Source organism: Lepidothrix coronata, unplaced genomic scaffold (assembly GCF_001604755.1).
Source record: "Lepidothrix coronata isolate B3197 unplaced genomic scaffold, Lepidothrix_coronata-1.0 Scaffold16, whole genome shotgun sequence".
Classification (NCBI taxonomy): Eukaryota; Metazoa; Chordata; class Aves; order Passeriformes; family Pipridae; genus Lepidothrix; species Lepidothrix coronata.
The window spans coordinates 4,549,904-4,567,066 of record NW_016690196.1 but is presented as its reverse complement, the minus strand read 5'-3'; the positions used below and the strand labels follow the sequence as shown (position 1 = coordinate 4,567,066).

General features: G+C 41.0%; 1 protein-coding gene across 1 annotated transcript in view; it reads right to left on the bottom strand.

Moving 5' to 3' along the window:
• VIT (vitrin) overlaps positions 1 to 14,096 on the bottom strand; it is a 38,996-nt gene extending 24,900 nt beyond the window's left edge. Inside the window, exons 1-6 of the mRNA XM_017806604.1 lie at positions 13,735 to 14,096; positions 11,926 to 11,991; positions 10,839 to 10,995; positions 8,817 to 8,950; positions 4,196 to 4,273; positions 60 to 140 (exon numbers count right to left, since the gene is read on the bottom strand). Coding sequence (XP_017662093.1) covers positions 60 to 140; positions 4,196 to 4,273; positions 8,817 to 8,950; positions 10,839 to 10,995; positions 11,926 to 11,991; positions 13,735 to 14,053 — 835 coding nt within the window. The 5' untranslated portion in view covers positions 14,054 to 14,096. The remainder of the gene's footprint in view (positions 1 to 59; positions 141 to 4,195; positions 4,274 to 8,816; positions 8,951 to 10,838; positions 10,996 to 11,925; positions 11,992 to 13,734) is intronic.
• Positions 14,097 to 17,163: the final 3,067 nt, after the last annotated feature.

Genomic DNA, 17,163 nt, shown 5'->3' with positions numbered 1-17,163 from the left:
GCAGGCAGATTAGGCTGGGATGGATACTACAGAAGAGCACCGAGATCCCCAACCCTTACCTTGTTCTGATGCTTTTTCTGATGTGTTAGTAGTATCTGCACTCTTCATACCTTTTGGGTCTTGCTCTGGCTTTTTAGGCTCTGAAGCAAAATTGAGCACATTAGAAAAGGCAGCTCTGGAAGTAAATAATTTTAAGTTTCCTATTTAGAGATTATCAGTCCCCAAAAGAAGACAACTCATCACATGCCAATAGGTTCATCAGTCAGTCTAACCAGAGCTTTTTCACCCAGTGAGAAAAAGTGATGACTGGATGCCTCTAGAGAGTAGTCACCCCATATCTTTGATGCCAAAATCAGACATTTTTACTGCCCAAAAGCTCCTGCCAGTATCAGAAGCATTTCTGAAGTGAGCAAGAAATATGGGGTTTAACCACTAATAAGCCAATGCTCATAAGATTAATGCATCATGTTGATTTTTCTCTCTGAGTAGCAGCATGTCCCAAGAATCATGGTCATGGTGTGTGTGGGATGTTTGGGGAATACCAGCTAATGTGCAGTATTTCAGCCACTAATTAATTTTCAGATGTATTTCTTTCTTGACTGACATTTTGAGATCATTATGCAGCCAAATTCTGAATACCATGTACTGTCTTAGAAGGAAGAAGGAGATTTTTTTATTCTTTTCTTTTTATCATCAAAGTACTTGAAACACTCATTATAGTTTTTTTACCGCAACCTTGCTAAATAATCTACTTCTACTTTTATGTCTGACTGAGTACTGCAGGGTTTTGATCTTCAGGATTTTTTTTTTTCTTCTCTAGCTCTTTTGGCAGCACTGAACTATTAGACAATTTATTCCAGTGTTAATAGTTTCCTAAAAATTTGTACTACTTTTTTTCTAAACAACACATTTTAATTGTTTTTACCAGCTGTGAAGAGTTCTAATTTTGGGAACGTTTTTCTTCTGTGCCCAGCATTTGAGAAGCACTGTAACCACCACCAGCATTTAAAGAAACATCAGGCACTGTGAATCTCTGGTGTCCCTGGGGTGAGGACCAAAACTGCATCTCTGACAGCTGATCAGGTGCGAAGTAGGATTTTTTGCTAATCTGACAGCTAGTGAGTGTAATACTCAAAGGACTGCCTTTACTTTCTACAGATAATGGATTTAAGTATCAAAGTGAACAGTGTGGTCTCTGTAATATAAATTAGAATAAAAAATGTGCTCTTTTTAAAGTAAAAAATAAGTAGGAAATCCTCTAGCTTAAGATGGCCCTGGCACCATATTACAGAGATTTTTATCTTTAAAACAGGCTGTTTCTAACAAAGAGCGTCTGAGATGGCTGGGCCAAGGTGGCAGGTCCAAGTGGGATTTGGGGAAGATGGGTTGTGACCATCAGATTTCTTTGTTACCTGTGGGACAGGGCTGGGCAAAGCCAGGTAGTGACATCCTCTGGTGTTGGGTATGATATAACAGTTGTTTGCTCCTTTGATAATCCTGAGTTTTCTCTTTGTGAATGCACAGTCTTTGTTGCTAGGATCCTAGCATTTTCATTCACACTGATTCAAGAACAAAGTGAAGGCTTGTGTCTTTGGTTTGCTGCAGGAACAGGCTCCTGATATTTTGTTTGTGTCATTGAACAGTGACTTGATGATGCGCCCCATTTATACACTGATTCTTATATTATGTGGGGTTTAGCACTGCTTACAGCCTGCTGAGCTCAGTCCTGACTGCGTTTCATAAATGACTTGGATGCAGGACTGGAGGGGATACTAAGCAAGCTTGCAGATGACACGAAACTTGGAGGAGCTGTTGACTCCCTGAAAGGCAGGGAGGCCCTGCAGAGAAACCTCGACAAATTAGAGTGCTGAGCAATCACCAACCATATGAAGTTCAAGAAGGCAAAGTGCCGAATTCTGCACCTGGGGTGGGGCAACCCTGGATGCAAATAGAGACTGGGGAATGAGATGCTGGAAAGCAGTGCTCTGGAAAGGGACTGAATGTCCTGGTTGATGGTAAGTTGAATATGAGTCAGCAGTGCCCTGGCAGCCAGGAGGGCCAACTGTGTCTGGGGGGGGCATCAGGCAAAGCATCTCCAGCCGGTCAGGGGAGGGGATTTTCCTGCTCTGCTCTGCACTGGGGCAGCCTCACCTTGAATATTGTGTGCAGCTTTGGGTACCACAGTGTAAGAAAGATATTAAGCTCTTAGAGAGCATCCAAAGGGGGGCTTCAGGGGAAGCTGTGTGGGAAGTGGCTGAGGTCACTTGGTCTGTTCAGCCTGGAGGAGACTGAGGGGAGACTTCATTGCAGTCTACAACTTCCTTGTGAGGGGAAGAAGAGGGGCAGACACTGATCTCTTCTTTTTGGTGACCAGTGACAGGACCCGAGGGAATTGTCTGAAGTTGTGTCAGGGGAGGTTTAGGTAGAATACTAGAAAAAGGTTCTGCACCCAGAGGGTGTAGACTCCCCAGGGAAATGGTCACAGCACCAAGCCTGACAGAGTTCAAGAAGTATTTGGACAATGGTGTGACTCATGGGGATAGCCCTGTGCAGGACCACAAGTTGGACGCGATAATCCTTGTAGGTCTCTTCCAACTCAGCATATTCTGTAACTGTCTCTTGTCTGCTGTGAGACCTTGGGCTGGTTATTTCAAGTGTGGCTACATTTGGGAATGATGTGTTGCAATTTTAGTAAACATTTATCAGAAAAAGCCAACATTTCTAACATATTTCCTCCCTTCTAGCAGTGCATAGTATTTGGGTCAACTAATTTCTGTGTACTTGGCTAAGAGATATATAAATCTATACCTATTTGATTGTAAATGCAAAGGTATTACAAATGAAAGGCATAGAATTAATTGTGATGCATATTCAGTCTGAACAACTAGAAAGCATTCAGATTTAAATTTGCCTTTGTTCAAGTGAAAACCTAAAGATGAAGGGCAATGAAGTTGGTGAAAGGTCTAGAGCACAAGTCTTATGGGAAACAGCTGAGGGAATTGAGGTGTTTTAGCCTGAAGAAAAGGAGGTTCAAAGGGTACCTAATGGCTCTCTACAAGTACTTGAAAGGACATTGTAGTGAGGTGGTGGGGAAATGGCCTGAAATTGCTCCAAGGGAGATTTAGATTGGATATTAGAAAGAATTTCTTCACATTTTGTCAATCATTGGTACAGGCTGTCCAGGTAAAAATGGAGTCACCATCCCTGGAGATATTTGAAAGACTTGTAGATGTGGCACTTAAGGACATGGTTATTGATGGACTTGGCACTGCTGGGTTAATGTTTGGACTTGATGATCTCAGAGGTCTTTTCCAACCATAATGATTCTATAAGAAAAGAGCTCTGTACTTTGCTTCCAAGGACCAAACAATAATGTACAGGAGAAGAGCAGGTCTCCAGGTAACCTCTGTGTGGCTTTGGATGAATGCTGACAAGTTCCTAGAGAAGATACAGCACAATTCGTTATACCCCAGCTCACAGTGGATACACTCAGGAAGGCTCAAGCTCAGCAATCAGCAAAAGGGCTGTGTTAGGGAAGTGTGTAGCAGCATGGGACATGAATTTTGTTTTCATTCACACCCCCAAGGGGGAGTATGAACCTTACGCAGTTGTTACAGGGAGCCCAAACAAGTGTCATTTCAGTGACAGAGGTAAGCCACATGCTCTTGAATATCAGTGACCAAACAGTGTGAGACTTGATCGAAGACCTCTGAAAACAACTAAAATTATTTAAACTGAATCTTACAGAATAGGATGCTGACTAAAATGATTCCTTAGTTAAGCTGCTGTGCCTTGCCATCTGTGTCATTAGTATTATATTACTGTTTATTGTTATACTCTCAGCACTGAATATCCCAAGAGTTAACATGAATAACACTAGGAAAAAGCCAACATGTATAACCTCAAATGCTTTCATATAACCAGTACAATGTCGTATTCAGGAATAGATCTAAAGCAAGGGGGAAACTACTTGGAAACAGAAGTCTGTGAAGCATGGTATGACCAAAAAATAGAAATTGTCTGAGATGATTTCCATATGCTTAACATAAAAAAATACCATGACTGATTTGGATGAGACACTAATGGTTGCATGAACTTCTGACTCTGAATAATTATATCTTCGTATTACACAACTGAGAAGCTATGACAGATAGTTGTGAATGGATGTAAGGGAAAGTAAGTCACATTTACTTGCCTGATTTAACAGCAGTACTTTTTGAAGAAGAATATTCAAGAGTTGATGGATATGTCACACCTTTTCTTGGCTTGCCCTCTACAAAAAAAAATATTAGAAGGCATCACAAAATATTCTACGTTTTCTTGCAATAAAATTCTGATCTAACATAGGTGTTCAGAATTAGACCTCTCTACTGCTCAACTCATTTTCATGAAGATTTGTTTCATCTGATGGCAGAATCTCAAAACCATACCACTATAATACCAATGCCTAAATCCAGCATCATAGAAAGAAGTTAGAAAACATGAAATCAGAGTCCTGGGGGGAAATTGAAGAGGTCAGTAAGTTCATTCCTTTGCTCTCAAATGATATTAAACAGACAGGGATCATTCCTGAAGGACATCTGTATAACTTCTACTTAAGTTAAGTTCCCTAGGCAGCCTTTTCCAGTGCTTGACATAGAAAGCATGTTTGATGTGGGATTCGTTTCATCATGCACATAGCATTCTTCTCCGACCTCACTTCTGTGAGATGCCATTTCTGGCAACAGCCTTTTGCAGTAATAACAGTGAGAGAAGGCTGTGCTTCTGTGTGGGAACATATGGTACCTATATTTAGGTCTAAAATGAGGGTCCTGTCTTAAAACAATGAGGTATGTTTCCCAGTTAAGCTTTAAACTACAAATCTTTTTAGTGCAACAGCAGATGCCGTCTCTATTGGTACATGTGGCTATGCAATTCCATCTCTTGGGACAGTTTTTATATTCACATATGTCACTGAGTGAAAAGTGTTGTAGAGAAACCCAGTGGAGGGAAGATTGCTTTGGCCTCTAGAAGTGGATGTAGGAGGTAGGTCTTCTGAACCCTGGGGACTGTCTCTACAAGATGCTGTGCTGTGTTATGTATCTGGACCACCTCAAGTGAAAACTGCTTCTACCTCCTGCAAAATCTGAGTCATGGTGATCTTTCCTTTATTCCCTTGGTGGATTCTTTAAGGAGGTACATATGGCGCTGCAAGTATGTCAGTTGTCATCCTTGGTGATTAGTCCAGAGATGAATTGCACTGAACAGAATTAATTCCTACAGACTGAGCCACTCATGGGAAGTGGGAGCTGTTTCCCCCATGATGGCACACAAAGAAAGGTATATGGCAGAGGAACTCTATGAGCAGGGATGTCCATGGAGCTGGATAGTCACTGTCCTTTGTCCCTTTTCATGTCTCTGTCTTCTTTGTTTTACTCCTCTAATGAGGTAATGATGTAAGAAACTGTCCCATTTTTCACTTACAGTGATGTAAACTGAGAGCAGCTCCACTGAAGTCAATAAGGATCCACCAAAGACCAGGTTAGCATGCAAGGACAACCTGGAAAGAGATTTCTTCTTGCCCTCCGGGCTTCCCTCACAGAAGTTGGTTTAAGTGAAGGGCAGCAGGTTTTCACATCCACTTCCCCTCAAACTAAAATTGCGATCAGTGGCCAAGCAGGACTAGGGAGCTCTTCTGCCAATTTGGTAGAAAGACAGAAAAGTTATGGGATCACAGGTGACTTCTAAATGCTTTTCTTTATCCCCAGCAAAGGAAGAGTTGTCAGGTATGAGAAGCTGATACATGGATGCTGTAATAGCATAATAATCTGATCCTAATTCAGAATATTTCTGTGCTAATCTGATTTCTAATGAAAACCTTAAGCCCACTGCTGTGCAAATACACGAGCTAGTGTGGAGAGGCTGACTGCTGCTGGGTTCTGGGGGTTTTGATCAACAGCAATTTGCATGTTCTATGTGACCAAGAGGTAGGTCTGAGTCCCGACCTGAATGTGCCCTACTCTGTGGAGGAATGGTAATATGTCTTTTTCACTATTGGGAAAAAGTTACATCTAAGTTGGAGATTGCTTAACATACTTAAAAATGTGTTTACATGTGGGCTGAAAACATCAGCTTTGACCATTGAAATACAAGCTATGGTGTGGTTCCTGCTCATCCTCTCACACTTACATTTGACTAGCAAACTCAGAAGTTTAGGACTTTATTTTTTTAACCCAATAGCTGCAAAACTCCTATGAAACTGAATGGAGTCGTTTAACTGAGAGCCAAGTCATTTCAGTGCTTGAAAGTGAATACCAGGGCATTTGCATACCTCCTGGTGTGCTGGCTGCTTTAATCCCAGAGGACAGACCTTCTTCTCCACTGCCCCTAAATCATGCCATTTCATTGCCTGAGTCCCCTAAGAATTCCTCTTCTGTGCTCCTTTGTGTGGATGCTCATTCACAATTTAAACATCACAAACTCAGTGACAATATCGTAACTATGAATAAACTGTTGGCACATTTCCAGGGTGGAGTATTGCATATAGGTCTGATCTGCCAAAAGGAAATTCAGCTGGAGAATAGGGGACTCAGTTCATGCTATAAAGCTGTTCTGAAATTAATGCCTTGGGTGACTTTGTATTTTTATTCATCAATGCTTTATGCAGTTCTATCTTTTTATGACTCATAATTGTAAAAAAACTAACCCCAACTCATCACTTTCTGAGAATGCGATTTGTATGCATTCAGCCTCAGGCTGCTGAGATGAATAGCACAGCCTTCCTGGGTTTTAGTCTTCTAAATTTCTCTAAATTTCCCACATTTTCAGTGAGTTTTCTTCCTATGCATATATGCATTCCTATGCATATATGAAATATGATATAACATGTTGTATGATATAACATGTTGTATGATATGTTAGATTTACATTGCAGCTAGTTTATAAACTAAGAGTTCCACTGACATCAGTGAGAGCACTCAGTATGCATAAAAGTAAGTGCATTAGGGACAAATCTCATCATGCCTACACATATCCAGATTTCTCATCATCTCCTTTTACATGTGCTTGTAACTTTCTCTTTTATCTTCTTTTACAGTGTCTCATTAATTAAGAAAAAAGGTTTATTACCATAAATCAAAAATTCCTACAGTTTTATGGAAAAATTCCTACAGTTTTATAGGATAACAACTGAGCAGCTGCTGATGTAAAAAACCCCAAACAAACTATTTCCCATTTATGTACCAGAATTACAATGTGCTGTTTGTTGGGGGAAAAAACTGCAACAAGTGCAAATAGCAATTCAGCTATTCCAGGAAATTCCTTCTCATCCAAAATAAATCCCTCTCATAGTGTGGTGTACCCATGGCAGACTACTGTAAAAAGGTGCATCCAAATACATGAATGCAAAATTAAGGTGACAGTTTGTTTTGGTCAGTTTCTGAGACCTCCTTTGCTGTCTACAAATTTTCATACAAAAAGAACATTTCTTTGTTTTTAGAGGCTGTTCAGTTATTTGAGCTGTTAATTTTTCGAGGAATAATGTATTTAACTAACATCAATCTTAATATAAAGATACAATATAAATTTATGTATAAAAATATATATCAATATAAATATAAAATCTCAATGTAAAATAATCAATACCTGTCTTAAACCTCCAAAAGTTCAGACCAGCAAGAACAGACCCACTGTATGGATGCATGAAGCAGTTAGATTTTAGAAATTATATGTAAAGCAATGTCAAGTAGACCCTTTCACACAAGTAGAATGAGTGCAAGTAGGTGTAAAATAATCTGAAGCTGATGTAAAGGGGATCTAATTTACAAAAAAGCCCTAATCTGTGAATTTTGCCAGTGAATGCAAGTGAGCTCCTACATATACTATGGGGAGAAAAAAGGAATGATCATTAAATTAAGATAGATTTCCTTGCACTGAGTAGATATCAAAACTATTTGGCTAACAGAGTGGAGAGAATTCCTGACACACTTGGGATCCATCATTCAAATTGCTTAATATAGGGTTTGCATACATACAGTATGGCTATATGTGGCTTGAGCTTGCTTGACAGAAGTCAGCAGTTGCTTCAGGAGATGCAAACTCAGGTGCAGGCTGAGGATGCTTTATATAGCCAAAAGACCCTTTAGTTCCCACAACAGCACTGCTTGCCAGGGTGGAGAGCAATAGGAAGACCTCACAGCGAGTACCAAAGCTCAGATCTTGTGCATCATAATAATAATAATGGCCAGTCTTCACGAGCGAAGATTTGGGAAAGGTCATTAACCCTTCGAGCCTGCACAGTGGATTTTTTAAGTGAGACACAGCTTGCGCTGAACTGAGCCCACCCTTTAATCCTGAGGTTCGTCTGCCCGGGGCCAAGCAAACGTAGGTTTGTTTAGAGTGACCTTCTCTTAGATGGATTGCCTCACAGGGCTAACGAGCTCCATCTGCCCGGGGGGCTGGGAATCGAACCCGGGTCGCAGCGGTGAGAGTCCTGCACCCTAACCACTAGACCACTAGAGGCCCTAGTTAAGGTGCCTTTAGAGACTCAATCCAAAACACCTGTCACCTTCTGCAGTGGGCTCATACCCACACTGGGCTGAGCTGAGCACACTGCTGGCAGGGTGTATGTCCTTTGTGGGCTACATAGGAAGCCCAGAACAAAAAGTGTCTCAAATGCATTATTCATGCTAAAGCTGGGTGGGGTGGGCCTGTGGTGACTAACCAGGTCTTTAAAAGGAGAGGCTGCTTCTGTCTCTACCCATTGCTGCCCAGCTATCAGGCAGTGGGGAGCAGGCAGGAAGGGCAGGGGGTTCCAGTGCTCCACCTCAGAATGGTACCTGACACGAGGAAGGACTCCCTCCAGCGCGGCAGCGACAAGGACCGGACCCCGTTGGAGAAGCTCCCGCGGTAAGCAGAGTGGCCAGCAACTTTCTGGACAAGGATCTTCCCGCCTGTGTTGTCAATTATACCACTGCAAGGAGGCAACATGCTGTCTGAAGGCAGAAATTCCACGAAAACCCTGGAAACTGGTCTACAATGCAAGAGCTGTGAAGCATTTGCTTTTACCTTTAAACCAGGGGCAGTACTGGAGCTGTCATGCGACTACTAAGTCTGCTACTAAGAAATATCTGTGCTTCTTCTGCTCAGAGAAGGGCAGTTTGTTATAAAGTGCTGTCAGGATCTGTTTGCTCTTCCCACTGGTTTACTAGTCCTGTGTTTAAGTTTGACCTAGTTGCACACAAGAAAAAACTACTGCCTTTGTTAAAATTCCTGTGAGCTTGATTAAATGACTGAAGATACAGGGAGAAGTACTCTGAGGAGTTTTTAGGCCAGCCATGTGATAGAATGTTTTCTTTGAATTTCAGTATGTATTATCTGAAAAAGAATAAGCCTGGTTCTGACCTCAGCCTGGAGTAAACCCTACACAATATTGCTGGAAGCTGTAGAAAACCTGGCAGGCTCCATGTGCTGTGTACATCAAATGGTGTTTGTCATATGATGTAATATATCTCAAGACAAATAGAAAACCTCCAGTGAATAAAACCTGCTCTGGCATCACTAGAACAGCAAGTAAACCTGGGAGCGACTGTGACTGTAGAGGTGTGGTAGGCCTGGCAGTAATGACTGTGCAGAAAAATAAGTAATGGGCAGCAAACAGTGTTGAAGAATGTGTTGGAGCTGTAGCTTTCTCTGATGATTGCAAGAAGCTGCAGTTAAAACAAATGTATGGAAAAGAAATTCACTGTCTGTGGAAATGCAACATATAAGCTAACAAAGCCAAATCCAGCTGGCAAATGAGAAAAACTGAAACCTTCACTGCAACAATACAGACAGCCAGCATTTGAACTACAGGGAAATTGCAGTTGCTACCAGTAGTTTATAATTCCCTTTGGGGCTCGTTCTGCATACAGAGAGAATTTCCATCATGCACTAGTATCTGAGGGAAGAATTTGTCTCTGAAAGCCTGGTAGTCATCTCCCCAGCAAGTGGCTGTGCAGGCAGAGCTGCAGCCAGGAGGTGGCAGCCCTATGTACACAGGTACCTCAGCCTGAGACCTGCACAATACAGAGGCAAAGTGTAAAGTCCCAAAGCTTTAACTATGCAACTTTACTCGAGATCCCAGCAATTTCACAGAACTAGAAGCTCAGCAATAGCTCAAATAACTCTGAATGAAGTCAAGTTGTCAATCAGGCTCTACAAGTTCTTACTGCGTTTTCAGCTGAATATGTCCTGCTCTCTATCCTGCCTCCAATTACAGTATTTTAATTGTGCAGTTGTTCTCCATTAAAATTTTATGCACATTTTTGCATGGATAATAAACTCAGCAAATTTGTGCTATAAAATTTGTATTACACATTTCCTTGTCTAGTGGCCTTTTATGTGGCAGGAAAGAACATTACTCAGCCTTTGATGTCAAGGACAGTTAAATTCAAATCTGGAGAACCAAATCAATCCCAGAAGTATGAGAATTATGTGTATTCATCACTGGTGATATGCCTGTTTTTTTCTTAAGCTTTATTAGTAGCAGCAGCTCCATCCCTGTCTTCCACTTGAATAATAATAGTACAATAGTAATTTGCTATGCATGAATGAGAAATCTGCGAATCTCAAGACACTTCTCCAAAGGCTGAGAAAGTTTTTCAAACAACTGATTTCGACAGGAATACAGGATTGACAGCACTTTATAAGAAGCAATCCATTATATCATACATGGTCTTTCTCTCAGGTTTTGTACTAGAACAGCACCCTGCAATCAAACCTAGAAGGCAGTGGGAACTGTAAAGGGTTTGAAAAGTCAAAAGCTCTCTACACTGAAACGATGTGTTTTTTGAGTGCCTTGCTCATTTCAACTGACTCACCTGTGAATTGCAGCATTGCAGATGCTGGAAAAGGAAGCATAAATGTCTGTGCCATAAACACGGTATTTTACATCTTGGCATCCAGGAGGGCATTTTGCAATGAATTCTGGATTGATTATCTTCCCTGCCTTGACGTCGCAATCAATCTGGGGTACATCTGTGAGTGCAAAATCTTGGTAAAGTCAGATTGAATGTTTCCATAGCTGATTGATCTTATCATGAAACAATGAGTAACTGAGTGCCAGGAATGGCCTCCTCTTATGCCTTCATATCAATGGGTTTGGGATACAAGGCTTCTGTGTGTTCTGCATCTTCAACATAATGCATAATAACTCCTATACCAAGGGATGTAGCAGTAACTAAGGATGGAATGAAGAAGCCTGCGGACGTTACTGACCTTCAGTGTTTGCTTCTCCGAAGGAATTTCTGTTATGATGCTTTACTGGAGAGAGAGAGGAGGCTGTCACCCAGGCTGTGGTTAACACGTGGGAAGGAGGGGTAGGGATGCTTCCCAAGCCTCCTGCTGTGCTCATGTAGCTCCGTGCTGCAGTCAGAGCCCATTATCTTGCCCTTGATTTTTAAAACTATTTGCTGGGTGCAATTTGCTTTGAACAAGGGGTTTAAGTGTGAGTTTACAGCCTCACAGCAGGCTTGTTTGTCAGCTACATGAGCAAAATAATCTGTGGACAGAAATGCTCCTATAGCTGAAAATTATACATCCTGGTGCACCACTTGTCTCACTCTAATCAGCTACATATGCTTTGTGTTACAGCTGGTTCATTTCACATATTTCTCTGTCTCTCTCTGTGAAAACCTTAGTGCTTGCTTGGATCCTTCTGTGGTACTTAATGACCTATGAAGATACATTTTAGTAGCGAAGCACAAAATTTTCCCTTTATGTATATTAAGTAGCACACACTTTACTTAGTGATTTGTTTTTAATAGAAGGATCTGCTAGCTAACCTATACTCCCATTGACTCCAGAAAATTGTGAAAAGTTACCAGAATATAACCTCACTTTGCACTTATTTTATGTATCAGGCATGCATGCTGTAAAGCAGCCAAGAGTTCTACAGGGACCACTTACATATCTTAGGTTTTTTTGGCTTCTTTATGGCTTCCTTAGCTGTATATGTACATGTAAGAAACACACCTAGAACAAAGAAAACATAGTATCAGGAAAAAGGAGGATATCAACATCAGTCACCACAAGCTCCCATGCATGAGATTTCTCAAATTTGAATCAACAGTTTGAAAAACTGAAATGGGAGTATTCTCAGCCATAGCTAGGTTCCTACTTGGTTAACTTTGCAGTCAAGATGACATCTACTGTGGGGAAGTTTTTTGAAGAGGATTAAAGATCAGTTCACCTCACGTACTCACCTGTGAAACTCACTGTCTAAAGATCCATTGAGTCCATGTGGTCCAGAAAACCACAAAAAGTCCCAGTATTTCCACAAGCAGTGGAAACTCTTTGCAATTGCTGTGATAGAGACATTAGTGAAACAACATGCTCTGCATATAAAGCAACTGGGAAATTAGGGAGAGAAAGACTCTCCCTAATAGCCCGTCGGGAAGGTTATCCTGTAATTGTGCATTGTGGCATTTCACTCACTGCTGGTAGCAGGTAGGGAATATTGGGAAGCGTAACAGACCATTTGAGGTTCTAATGTGGCATGTCCCAGTATCCTGTCCCCGCAAGGGCACTCATTTTCTTCAGTAAGCAGAATTATGGTTTGAAAAGTGTAATAGTAAAAGAGACATATGCTATTATGTTAAAACGTGCATCACAATAGTAGCTTACCTTGTTAGGTTTACTTGCTAAGTGATGACATAGAAAACCTCTTCATTCTCTGTGTGCTTATTTTATAAGAACTGTATTATGAGTAATTAATAACTTCATTACAAGTACCTTGACTTTTCTATTCACCTTTCCCTTCTCCGAACTTTCAGAGGGAATTAAAACCCTCTATGATGTGTCGGCTGATCCTCTTATCATTTGTTAAGCTAATCTTACTAGAATATGCAACAGAAGTCTTTTCTTTCTTTTATGCTCTTCTCCCCCTAGACTGATTGCAGAGAATCTGTAGACTTAATCACTCCTGAAATTGCTCAAAAGAAAAAGCAGTCCCACGATGTCTGAAGTGACAGTGTACAGATGCAGTATTTGGGCCTTTTATCATTGGTGCAGTTGTGTAACCAAGGTAAAACTGTTAAATAAAAAAAGGAATGAACCAGTGGAAAATAAAGTGAAAAGTCTCAACTACTTGGAATGTTAGAGCATAATAAAATGTGGAGAAAGTAATTTGGTAATTTATGTAGAAGAACTACATACATTGCTATGAATTTGAACTAAGAACTGCTGTCCTGACAGACTTGAGGATAACAGCTAGAAGGAATATTGCCTGGGAATATCACAACCAGAGTCTTCATGTAAGATGAATTGCAAATTCTAGATTCTCTACTTGTTCCCAAAAAGCGAGATCCTGTCTGACTGCTAGGGGAAAGAAACTAAAACACATTATAACATTTTGATACCATCTTGTTCATGGAAAGAGCAAGAACTGAGAGAATTCTGAAAGGCTGTCCCTATGGAAGAAACGGCTGATTTTCTTTAGAGGGAATCTTTACATTGCATTTTTCAGGCCCAGTTGTGCCATCTGGTATGGACTGCATGCAACTGGTCGTGTATTTAGAGATCTCTAGCGATTAATATTTTTTCTATGCCAAAGTCAAGAAGTTGGGTGGTCCATTTCTGAAAAGCTGTGCCAAGGCTTACACCTGCCACTGGGAACTTCGTCAGCCATGGAGTCCAAAAGGAAGAGAATAAGTCAGCAGCCACTGCTCAACCAGGACAAACCCATAAACTCCTAATTGCAGCAATCAACCTACTTACCAAAGAAGGTTGCAATGGCTGTGGCCTTCATGGTGAGTAAAGCAAAATCTGGGTGCGTCACTAAGAAGCACTGAAAAGGAAAAGAAGAGCTCATCAGGCTGTGTTCAGAAGTATCGCAGATGACTCTGGAACGGTGGGGAAAGATGGACTGTGCTCTTTTTTGATCTTTCACAGTCCTCACATGCTGTATCCTCTTCTCATGCTGTAGAACAGCTGATATCCCCAGAGGAGATGTTGCTTCAGCTGTGGCACTCCCATGGACTGTTTTTTTTACTTCTGTCCAAAATTTGCCTTTTTCCTCAGGAAACCAAGATTTCATTCACGTACTTATTTCTGAAGCCAGTGTCAGGAGAGAGCATGATGGGCACAGACATGCTCTGAGGGCTACTCAAGTCTGTTCACTACTCTTCAAGACATAATCACAGAATCTTATTGTCTGCACATCAAACCTCACCATGTAATCCCATGTAGATATGAGGAACATAAATAAGTCCATTCACTCCTGAAGGATGTTGCGTAAAGTATTTTTCAATGGTTCCATCTTTTCTGAGCCAAATTACTGGTTTCTTCCCTTTTCTGAGGATGTGTGTCCATGTGCATGTACGTGAGCACCTGAGATTAAGAGGACTCTGTCAGAACATCTGGGAAACATTTTTTTCTGGGTCTGCATAAGTGGTTCATGACCTCTGCCATCCCTGAAGCTCTTGGCCAGGCTACAAGACTGCATACTTATCAGAGATAACTCCTCCTCTCAGCTCCTCCTGAGCATCACCTGCTGCTTTTGCTGTTATTTGGTGATTGTTGAGGGAATCCTACGTTGGGCACTCATAATTAATCACAGTCATTAAAGTACTACATAATGCTTGACAAATCAGAGTAAAAAGTTTGAAAGGGAGAAAATATTTTTGTGTTGTACAGGGAAAAGCTTGAGAATCAAAATAAACCTGATTTTCAAAGAAACTTATTACATGCTTACAACTGGAAAGATTTATACTAAAATAAAAATTAGCTTGCTATCAAGAAAGAAAATACACGGAATGTTAGAGCTGCAAATTATCAGGAAAAGCAACATATCTGCCTCCTGGAAAAAAGGCAGAGGTAGATTTCACATAGCAATTCATGTACTCAGAAGCAGGGCTTTGGTTGTCCCAGAAAGAAATTTAGACTAACAAGGCAGATACAGGAGACAAATAGGAAAAAAATCCCCTATCTTCATTTAAAATGTTTCCACATTTTTTTACTTTAATTATTCTTCTTTTTCAAGCAAGCCACGTGCTTCTAAGGCAAGGATGACTAAAATAGTATGCTAGATTAAACTGAGTTCATCCAGTTCTAGATCTATATAATTTATAACCCTTTTTACATGGAGCAGATGCACCTCTGATTTTTGCTTCTCTGCTACAGTCAGAGAACTTCAAATGCCAGGACATACTAACAGTATCACTTCCCAATAGCATTATGTCTTTCCTTGGTGATCTCCCTAAAACAGTCCTCCTGCTAAGGTTGCTAAACCTGAAAGCAACAGGGGTCGCTCAGAAGACACTGAACTGAATCCTGGAGGCATGGAAAGTGGTTCAAAATGGTAACTGTGTCTTTCTGAAAAATGATGGGTTGTGCAGTTGGGGTGACCTGGGGCTGTACAAGCCATAGCAGCAAGAGCAGTTATGTGGTAATATTCCGCTGTCACAGTTAGTTTCTATCAAAAAACTTCGCCCAACTTCTAAAAGAAAAATCCATTTTAAGCATTTACTGCAGTGTATTTCCACTGTGAAACTGCTAAAGAAACTAGTAATAAGCTATAGAAGAGAGTTCAGAGAAACTTAGGTCAGATGCTTTTCTCCTTACTTATATGTCTCAACCCATCAACACAGCAGAGGTATCAAAAAATTACGTCCTTGCAATGAGTTCTCACTTTAGGTCAATCCCAGAAAAAGAAGAGGCAGAATTGGAGATGCAAATTATTTGCAGAAACACCATGCACCATTAAAGACTGTACTGGCACTGGCTTAGGCTTTGGGAAAGGCATCTTAATATGAGCATTCCCAAAATTTGCAGCAAATAAATTCAGCAGCGGCATCTTTATTTAAAGACAAAGAGAGCTGTGAGAATGTGTCCTGACAGTGTTTGATGTGGTGCTGAGATGTTCTCGTCTCTTTTTTAATTAGAGTAGAACAGATCTAAGATGACAGAGGGTCCATGTAAAAGCTGGCTTCATGGGTCTGTTGCTGTGCTCTGTGGAGAGTCCAGTGCTATTTGACTTTTTCTGTCTCACAAAACATATAACAGTCTGTACCACCAGTGCTGCACAACACTTCCCATTGCTTCCTGAGCCCTGTTGCCCCCAGGCCACGGTCTGCTGCCCCAGGAGCTATCCCAGTCCTCCTGGGTGGCACTACCCTAGGCTTGGCTGCAATTGCAATCTCTACGTGGTCTGCTGGTGGGCATTTGCTTTTCAAGGCAACAGCAAGTGGGCTTTTTTCATAAAATATTATGAATTTATTGCAGAAAGAGGCCAAAAAATCTAATTGGATTTAATATGTAAAGCCTGTAAGGGGCGAGTTCAGCAGACCCGTTAGCCTGCAATAACAGATGCTTATCAATAAGAGAGCTAAAAGAAGCATTTAGTCAAGGCTGTTAGATTTACTTAGAAGATTTGTTGTCATAGCTACACAGAAAAGCATCTTATTGTGGACTCTGTACTTTTGCTGGTGCAGTTAATACTAGTATCCTGATGGAAATAAATTGTAATAGTAAAGAAACTTATTTTTGCCACTATATTAGGCACTAGTATATCAGGAAGAAGTGCATAGGCATGACAGTACTCCAAGGGGGGTCCTGGCCTTTAGACCTTGGGCTGTCACATGGGCAAATGTGCAGGAGGATTTACATTGCCGACTATTAAGTAACAGGCATAGAAGCTCCAAGCTTTCTGTTGTGGGAAGTCTGTGTGCATTCATTGTGTGTGGGGCCTAGGGAGTCACCTGATTTAAGCTGTGTGAGATCTCCTATACTGTGCACTAGCATGGCATGCACTACTTCAGACTGGTAAAGGGAACAACAGCCTGGAATAAAACATGGGGGGGTTTGTTTCTTTTGGAAGGAAAGGCAAAGCAGGGCTCCAGTCCATGCATATGACTGGCTTTTTAGTCTGTGTGGATCCGCTGGCCAGCTTGGGGTTGTTTTATCTATAGATCAAGAATAATACTTTGCTAATAAACACAAAGATGTTCTTCCTTTGTTCCTTTACAAAATGAATAGGTCTCATTAAAACAAAACCAAATGTTTCTACTTCGGGTTAGTTTGGAGCATGAGTTTTACTGAGATTTGTCCTAATTAGATTTCTATTCATGCAGTATTTGCAGTCCCAGTCAGAACTGGTAACTAGTGACTATTCACTATTAAATCTCTTAAACCGTATGCTGGATCTCT